The 9712-nt window shown below is 38.9% G+C and overlaps 1 protein-coding gene across 2 annotated transcripts in view; it reads right to left on the reverse strand.

The window, feature by feature from the left end:
• Positions 1-5276, reverse strand: part of dnm1b (dynamin 1b) — a 45672-nt gene extending 40396 nt beyond the window's left edge. For both annotated transcript variants that reach the window (XM_053610138.1, XM_053610139.1), the window contains exon 1: positions 4897-5276. In XM_053610138.1, coding sequence (XP_053466113.1) covers positions 4897-5057 — 161 coding nt within the window. In that variant the 5' untranslated portion in view covers positions 5058-5276. The remainder of the gene's footprint in view (positions 1-4896) is intronic.
• Positions 5277-9712: the final 4436 nt, after the last annotated feature.

Raw genomic sequence — 9712 nt, forward strand, 5'->3', positions numbered from 1 at the left:
GACTGGTGACATTAGTTATCTTTTAATGTTTAACCATTAACAAATAGATTATGGCTGCAAATAAGATAATGCAAAGTGATTGGTAGTGGTGCTTCCATTACCATTCTTAATAGCGTCATTAAAAATTCTGTTTTCATTGTAGTTTTTCCCCCAGTTAGCTAATTGTGAGCTATTATGTGACAGCTACCAACCACGGAGGATGTGGCAAAGCTTCCATATCTTTTCTATTGCTCCCTCCCACCCCCAAAATACAGATTATTTTGCTCTATCCCCTCACACCATTGACAGGACTCAAAGTCATGATCTCCCAGAATGATGTCCTCAGCCAAGCAAGGAGGTGGAATGACTTCCTAAGTGGAGCAAGGAGGCAAAACGACATCTGAAGCGGAGTCTGGTGGCAGAGTGATGTCCAAATGTGGCAGGGAGATGGAATGATGCCCATACCAAAGCCGTGAGCAATAATAATGCCCTCTGCAGAGCAACGGCAACTGCTAATCCAATGGGGGGAACAAAGCCCAGCAAGTGGCTTCACCAACATTCACAGCAAAGCAAAGGGGAAGCCACAATGTCCTCAGTGAAGCAAGGAGGCAGAGCAACATACTCAGCCAAGTAAGTAGGCAGAACGATGTCCTCAGTCGAGCAAGGAGGCAGAGCGACATACTCAGCCAAGTAAGTAGGCAGAACAATGTCCTCAGCTGAGCAAGGAGGCAGAGGAACGACTTCAGCTGGGCAAGGAGGCAGAGTGACGTCTTCAGCAGAGCAAGGAGGTGGAGCAACATCCTCAGCAAAGCTAGGAGCCGGAGCAACGTCCTAAACAGAGCAGGAAGGTGGAGCAATGTCCTCAGCGGAACAAGGAGGCACAGCATCATCCTTAGCGGAGCAACATCCGAAGCAGAGTTGGGCAGAGCGACGTTCTCAGCGGGGCAGGGAGGGTGGGAGATGGTCCCAGCCTGGTTGGGAGCCATCTCCTCCAAACATTTTCTCAGGGAGCGCATGGCCTTGAGCCATTCTAACATAGCACTGATTTATTACATTTGTTTTTGTATATCCAGCATAATTTGATCAGGATCAAACCCGTCACTGTCATTGTGAGTCTGCAACATTTCCTGCTTCTCTGTTCTAACTCACCTACTGTAATTGCATTCCTTTATTACCGTAGATATTTCTTCCTGTCAGCTCCAAATCCTCACCAGATTTTATTACGGAATTGGATCACTTTAATAATATATGAATTGATCACACTCGCTCAACATAATTCAATCTAGTAATTAGAAACTTGTTTAAATTCAGTTTAGTATAAGCAAATTAAATTACGTTTTCATGAGAAACTTTTCTTAAATCTGACTGACTACATATTCCATTTTTTCAGTGTACTGTAATTAAAAACTAGGCAGGTGTCACAAATCTTGCTACATATACACTCAAAAATAATTGAACCAGTTGGCAGATGACTTGTGCTGCAGACTACTGTAGGTTTCACGTTCCTCCACGAGTTCCTTTATCCTAGTATAATAACACATGAGTTCAGGCCAGACACACACCAAATTTGAATGATTTACTGTATTTAATGTTGAATTTTCTAAAACTTTGAATGGGTACTGAGTGGGTACTATGATGTACCCATTATTTTTTCCCTTTTTTTACACCATATACAATGATATGTCATGCAAATCCTCCCGTATGTCAAGGATTTAGTTCCTATACTGTAGGTGTACACCAGACATAATTTTCTTTTTTTATAATTACCCCATTATTACATTAGCTATTATTTAGGGATGAACAGCAGCGTGCATTGTGCTGCCAATCAATGGAGATTGCCTGTGACAGGATGACAGGACAGATGATGGTACAGACTCCTCAGTGTCCACAGTGCTCTAAGTCAGAGGAGGACAAGGGACAAAAATCCTTATGCTAAAACTGCCAGGAGAAAGGATGAGAGAGAGAGAGAGAGAGAGAGAGAGACAGACAGACAGAGAGAGAGTGAGAGAGACAGAGAGAGAGACACAGAGAGAGACACAGAGAGAAAAGCTAATGTTCACAGTTATTACATAACAGCAGGCAATCATTGTAGGAATATATTTATCTCATAACACTGAAAGAATGTTACATAAATGACAGATGAGGAACACATGTTGTGTACACGCACACATGTGCAGCTCAGGTATCCTAGCTCTTGTTTTTCATGTCACTGAATTATGTGCTACTGCTTACTGCTGTGGAAAAAGTAACTTGTTTACTTGTCACAAATGATTTGTGCTTTTATAAACCATTAAATTGCAAATGTGGTTAATTTACTTCATTTTTAGCATGATCTTTGCAAAAAATAATATGAAAAAAGAAATGGCAAAAGGTGTGTATTTTTTTATTGCTCCAACTAGGCTATAATAGGATGTTTTCGCTGGATTTATTTTCCCATTAGGCCTAGCTGGGTAGAACTTAGTGTATGTCTCAATCAGCTCCTTAGTTCAGTAGTCAGGGCACTGATCAGGGAGTCGGCCATTTTAAGGTCTGTCTCAGTTCCAAATTCCTTACAGTGCACTGGGGAAAATCCCACAATGCACCACAAAAACCAGGGAGCATCGATGCTCACTATGTTCCCTTACTGGAATGATTTCTAAAGCCTCTCAGCTCAACAAAAAAAAAAAGGGGGGGGGGGGGAGATAAGTAGCTTGTTGTCCTTGGTGTAGCTCTCAAATGATTACTTAAGTAAGCAATTTTTAACTTTATTTGACATTCTATATATGGTTTGTTTGAGTCTAATGACTTTTAAGTGTTTAATCATTTTTATAAAAATCCACCAGCTAGCCTACAATCCTGCATGAAACAGCTCCCATTACCAAAATGCATGGGATTAAGCTAACAAATTTATATGACATAAAAAAAACTTAGTGAGTACATAATTGTGTCGCAGGAAATTCTTTTATTAGTGTCCCAATTTCTAGTGCAGAGGTTCCCAAACTTTTCCAGGGCAAGGCCCTCCAAATGGCATTAACATTTGACCGAGGCCCCCCTTTTGCAAGATGACTTTAAAACACATTAAAAATACAGACTTCTGAATATATCCCCCTTTTTAATTAATAATTACATCTTCCATCTTTACATTACATTACATTAGGAATTGATTGTGTGTGTGTGTGGTTGTCTGAGAGTGAGGAAGAGAAAACATACTAGTGGAAGGGATGGGCTTGGTGGCTCCGACCAAATTGTTGAGGCCCCCCGGGCGCCCCCTGGCCCAAGGGGGTCGCAGCCCCCACTTTGAAAACCACTGGTCTAGTGAGCCAGGGTCCTTACCAGCGCCTGAACTCATATATTGATTCACGAGCTAGGGAGCTGATTGAGACGCACCCTTACTCTCTCAACTCGCAGATGGTTGGATAAATTTCGCAGTGGATAAATTTCTTCCTGGTTATTTCTTTCACATAAAGTCGCCAAAGTTTTCTAAACTGACATCAGAGGTACTGTAAATGGCGACCATAGTCTATACTGCATCTTTTACCCTGTTTGTATCACGCAGTCTGTTTGCATTCGTTAAGAGTATAGCGGGTATGCGTGAGTGAATCTTTGCGCATGCGCAGTATAAGGGTCGCGCACAGAAGCTAGTCGCGCGCTGCCAGCGCACAAAGCCGCTTGTGTCTGTGCAGAGTAAAGAGCACGAGCAGCTGATTACACGCATGAAGCGGATGTTTTTGAATGGAGGCCTCTCCTCGCCGTATTATGTGCAGTCTGTAAGGAAAATACAGACCTCTTGCAGCCCGCTAATAGTCGGCGTTTAGAACCCTGAGCAAAGGCAGTGGTATAGTGCCTGTTATTAGACTGTAATAATTACGATATGCAAGGGAAATATATTTAGCCTATACATTTTTATTTTAAATTGTGATGATATCATTTTAAATATATACACATGTATTCTGACACGTATTCAGCATATATTCTGAATATCAGTGCATGTTTTGCACATAGCCTATACTTTAGATATAAGGAAAGGTTCATATATATTCTTTCAACTGGATAAGACACATGAAAATCTTTTTAATGCATATATAGGCTGCAGTGGGTGCAGGGCTATTGGGTATTTCAGATAAACTCTTCATAGAACTGTCCTTGGTCCTGAAAACACAAGACCTGATTCTCGCTATTTGGGGGAAGATTATGCCTACAGTGAACAGACGAGGGAGTGTCACGTGACTGCATAATGGTCATCTCCTCCCTTTCATTTTCTCTGATACGTCAGGGCCGCCCTATGCAACATGATAACACTCATGGTGGCGTCAGATCATGAGTTCATATATTTGGGTGGTAAGAGTCAAACCATAAATCTATCGAAATGACCATCAGACAACACTGTCCAGAGAAAACCAGAGTGAGGACTAGCCATGCATCATTGTATATATATATATATAATATATATATCATGTTGATGTTGCGTGAACAGGATCATCCAGCCTTTGAGCTCATCACGAATCAGCCTGTTTAAAATTCACAGAGACAACTGGCCTATCGATCTTCCATGTTTAGTGAGAAAACACCCCATCAGCAGTACTTCCCCCCCAAACAATATATTAGCACTGGTTCAATTGGCATAATACATTGTTTCGGTTATATGTTAGTGGACAAATATCCTATTTATAGCCATCACACTGGCTACATTAGAAAATGAAGAAGCTGTGTGGACATGATTGATGGTTCTCATTGAATCTTATCTTATATAATGAACCTGCTTAAAACAAATTAAAGCAAATGCTTGTTATTACAGGAATATGCTGAAACAGTGATATGAAATACTGTATAGTGTGAATTCGTTCCTGTAAGAGTGTGATTAATTAGCCTATCGTTGATGTCTCTATGGACATTTCAGCTGTATATGAAGATGTTACACATCCCTTTTGCAGCACTTACTTCCCCACGAAGTTCTCCAGTACGGAGCTTTTCCCTGCGCTCTGACCGCCAACCACAGCGATCTGGGGAAGGTCCAGGTCGGCATTCTGTCCGATCGCAGAAAACGCATCCTGCATTCGGTTAACCAGCGGAATCAAATCCTCCATCTCCCGGTTTCCCATTCTGACTACTGGCTGAGCTTCTGCTCCTCACTGAACGGGAGAAACAGCGCTGATCACTATAGAGCCGCTTTTTACCGGCTCCTTTTAACGCCACCGTGATGTCCAAATGTCCAAATGTCTAGTAGCCTATACAAAAGCTGTCCAGCGTCTCACTTAGATTATAGTGGACACCTACACGGACAGGTACATTTTCCATAAGCTCTCTCTCTCTCTCTCTCTCTCTCTCTCTCTTTCACACACACACACACACACACACACACACTAAGAACTGATGTGATGTCAAGGTTGCCAGATTGGGTTTTCAATTTCCCTCACATTTATTGTATAAAAGCTACACCATCTACTATAAACAAAAACGGACCTAACAAAATTGTATGTATTAGGACAAGTTTCAAGCCTAATAGTTTTTAAAGGTTATTTAGAGAGTGGGACTTTAAAAAAAGGACAATTTTAATGATTAAAGTATTTATTTTTGCTAATGTATGATGATGATGATGATGATTACAACCACAATTCCGAAAAAGGTGGGGCAGTATGGAAAATCCAAAAAAAAAAAAAAAAAAAAAAAAAGGGCATTTGAAAATTCAATTCACCATGTACTATATTGAAAACATATTATTAGCACATTATTTGGGTATTACTGAAATTGCATTAGAACAGATTCAGACACTACTTGGACAAACTGAAGGAACTGCAGTGATATGTGATCCTTCGGGAAGTCAAAGAAATAAAACTATTAAATGAAATACTTCAATGGAATGCCCAAAGTTTGATTGCGAATGGCCAAGAATTTAAAAGATTTGTACATCAATTAACAGTGTTACCAGAAATGATTTGTATTCAGGAGACTTGGCTTCATCCGCAAGTAAATTTGATCATTCCTGGTTACAGGCAAGTTGGTTATATATAAAGGATAGAATTGGATCAAATGGATCAAATGTGGAACCTTTGTTAAAGATGGGCTAGCTTTTAGAGAAATAATATTAGATATTCAGAGTGAATGTGTTGTTGTAGAGGTGTGGACACATGCAGGGCGAATAAAGGTGGTCAACTTTTATAATCCATGCAATCAGTTAACATTAGATGAATTGAATATAATAAGAACCAAAGCTGGGGATAATTTGATATGGTGTGGGGATTTTAATGCAGTTTGGGGAAGTTTATGCACAGATAGTAATGGAAGAGTTGTAGCAGAGTTTATGGAGGAACAACCTTTAGTATGTTTAAATGATGGGAAGGGAACCAAATTCAATATAAGGGATTAATCAACTTCTTGTCTAGATCTAACAATAGTTTCTGGAGCTCTAGCTTTAGAATGTAAGTGGGACGTTCTAGATCACTCAACAATAGGAAGTGATAATTTTCCAATAATGTGTGCTGTTAGAATGGAATTTTATCAACAAAATAAAACAAAGCAAACTAGATGGAGGTTTGAATAAGCTGACTGGGATAAATTTAACAAGTTATGCACTAATGGAATGGTGAATTATAGTACTGAAGATGATATAAACTTATGTTCTGACAGATTAAATTCAATTATTATAAATACAGCTGAAGAATCCATACCTAAATAAGAATGTGAAGTTAGGGTGAAGATTGTTCCTTGGTGGAATGAAGAATGCATTAAAGCAGTTAAAGATAGAAATAAGGCATTCAGGGAGCTCTCAAGGAAAACACTACTACCTACAACTTTACCACCATATCAGAGGAAATGGGCACAGGAAAGGAAGATAATTAAGCAAGCTAAAGGGAAGTATTGGCATCATTTTGCTCCACAATAGGAAGTGGAATGTCCTTCAAAAGATGGTTGGAGTTTATAGAACTCAGAATATTCCAGTCTCAGCAGATGAAAGGAAATCAGCAGTGAGTAAAGAAGATAAAGCTGAACTGTTAGCCTACACCTTTCAAAAAGCACACAGCACAGATAATCTAGAAGAAGATTATAAGAGAAGGAGGGAAGAAATCCTAAAGCAACATCATGATCTTTACCTATCTATCTATCTATCTATCTATCTATCTATCTATCTATCTTTATATAACAAAAAAACTAATAGTCAAGCAGCTTTAGATGCCACCTTTAAAATGTGGGAACTAAAAAGAGGATTAATGAGGGTTAGAAGTACTGCCCCAGGAAAATATAGAGTTTGCTACACTATGATTAAACATATGGATGAAGTAATACTTAAAGCAATATTGGACCTTTTAAATAAAATATGGGTGGAAGGACAACTGCCTTGTGTTGTAATTCCTATTCCCAAACCAGGGAAAGATTCGTCAATAGCAGTGTGGGTGTGTTAGAAAGCAGAGGATTAATAGTTCCTTATCTGTTTGGTTTTCGACCAGGTAGATCCACAAAATATTAAACTTTATTTATATAAACAGCCACTAGAAAGGGTAACCAAATTTAAATATTTAGGTCTATGGTTGAACTCTAAATTAACATGGAAAGAAGAGAAATGCAGCAAAGCACTAATAGTAAGTGTATAGTAGGCCAAGAATGGGGGACAGATAAACAATGAATGATCCCCATATACTGTGCTCTTATACGATCAGTTTTAGATTATGGATGTATTATATATGGATCTGCATCAATCATTATGCTTAAGGTTAAATCTTATTCAAGCACGAGCACTGAGATGTATTACAGGTGCAATTTAAACAATTCCAATTTCAGCAGTGCAAGTTGAATCAGGAGAGTCCTCATTAGACGTAAGACATCAAAAATGATCTGTTGCGTACTGGATCAATTTATAAGGGCATAAATCAGATCATCCTACAAAATCAATAATAGAGGGAAGTTGGGACACAATAAACTTAACAGGAACAGGTTTTGCATGGAAAGTAAAGGAATGGGCTGCAGGAATGTTACTAAGTAATATATCATTTTCATCAATGGGTATAATTTCCCCAATACATCCTTGGTTTGTCAGTCAAAGTTGATTTACAAATTCATGAGAGTATTCAAAAAGGACAAAATTACATTAATATCAAGAGCAATGCAATAGAATATATCAGAACAGTTTATTATGCATTTCTTCTAATATACACAGATGGCTCAAGAAACCCAGTGATAGGTCGTACTGGATCAGCATTCTATGTTCCAGAATTTAAAATAAGAAAATATGGGAGGATAATGGATGGGCCCTCAGTATACACTGCAGAAATGGTCAGCTCAGATGTAAACATCTTGACCTCATCACTGAACTCAATATACCTGTGTGTAGGTTTACAAGCCATGTGCTTCATTAGACTATCTGCAAAGTATTGCCAGTTTACCTGTCTTACCGAGTATTTGTTAAACTGATTCAAGTATTGCTTTCTGTTATGATCTTTTGTCTGTGTATTTGGATTTACATTTTTGGATTACCCATCTGTCTTATTTGCCTGTTGCACTGATTACCTGTTACTGATCCCTGCTTGGTTTTTTGTTGTTGTTGTTGTTGTTTTTGTGGGGTTTTTTTTTTTTTTTGCTTTTTTTCTATGTTTGAGCCTGCTGTTTTGGATTTATTGATTAAACACTTCTGCAACATGGATTCCAACCCATCTTCCAATGTGAGTCCATTACATTATTATTATTATTATTATTATTATTATTATTATTATTACTGATTCATTCATTCATTCATTCATTCATATTTACTAAGGGCTTTATCCTGGCATGGGTTGCGTTAAATTCAAGACTTATCCAGGGAATATTGGGCATAAGGTGGGAAATGGAAGAAACCAATGATCACTCACACCAAGCAGCAATTTAGCATAGCCAATCTATCTACTGCCATGTTTTTGAGGGGTAGAAATAAACCAGAGAACCCAAAGAAACCTGGGGTCTCCATTTTATTATTATTATTATTATTATTATTATTATTATTATTATTATTATCCATCCATCCATCCATTTCCCATGCCACTTATCCTACACAGGGTCACGGGGAGCCTGGAGCCTATCCCAGGGAACTCGGGGCACAAGGCAGGGGATACCCTGGACAGGGTGCCAACCCATCTCAAGCACACTCAAATTAACAAACAGTGACGCCAATCAGCCTATACTGGACTGGGGGAGGAAACCAGAGTATCTGGAGGAAACCCTCAAAGAGAATGCAAGCTCCACATGCACAGGGCGGAAGTGGGAATTGAATCCCCATCCCTGGAGGTGTGAGGCAAACGTGCTAACCACTAAGCTACGGTACCTCCTTTTATAATTATTGTTGCTGGTGGTGGTGGTAATGATGGTGATGATTATGATGATGATGATGTTATGACCTCCCACAAACATGCTGATAGGTGTATTTTTCTATGCTAAATTGTTTGTAGGTGTGAATGTGCGTTCATGGTGCTCTGTGATGGACTGGCATCCCAGTGTATCCCTGCTCTGCTTCCAATGTTCCCAGGATACCCCCCTGATCCACCCATGATCCTGACCAGGATAAAGCAGTTATTAAATATGAATGAATGACTGAATTATTTAGATCATTACAGGTACACAGTGATCTTACATCTTTTATTATTACAAGGTTTGTATGTAATAAATTATTTTGTTTGAATCAATTCATCGAGGAATTATTTTAGGAAATATCTACTCCAAAATGTCATCATGTAAACATTTTTTTTTATGTGCCTCAAGTTTATGTTAACTTTGTGAAAAAGTAAGCATTTAA

Source organism: Ictalurus furcatus, chromosome 22, assembly GCF_023375685.1.
Source record: "Ictalurus furcatus strain D&B chromosome 22, Billie_1.0, whole genome shotgun sequence".
Classification (NCBI taxonomy): Eukaryota; Metazoa; Chordata; class Actinopteri; order Siluriformes; family Ictaluridae; genus Ictalurus; species Ictalurus furcatus.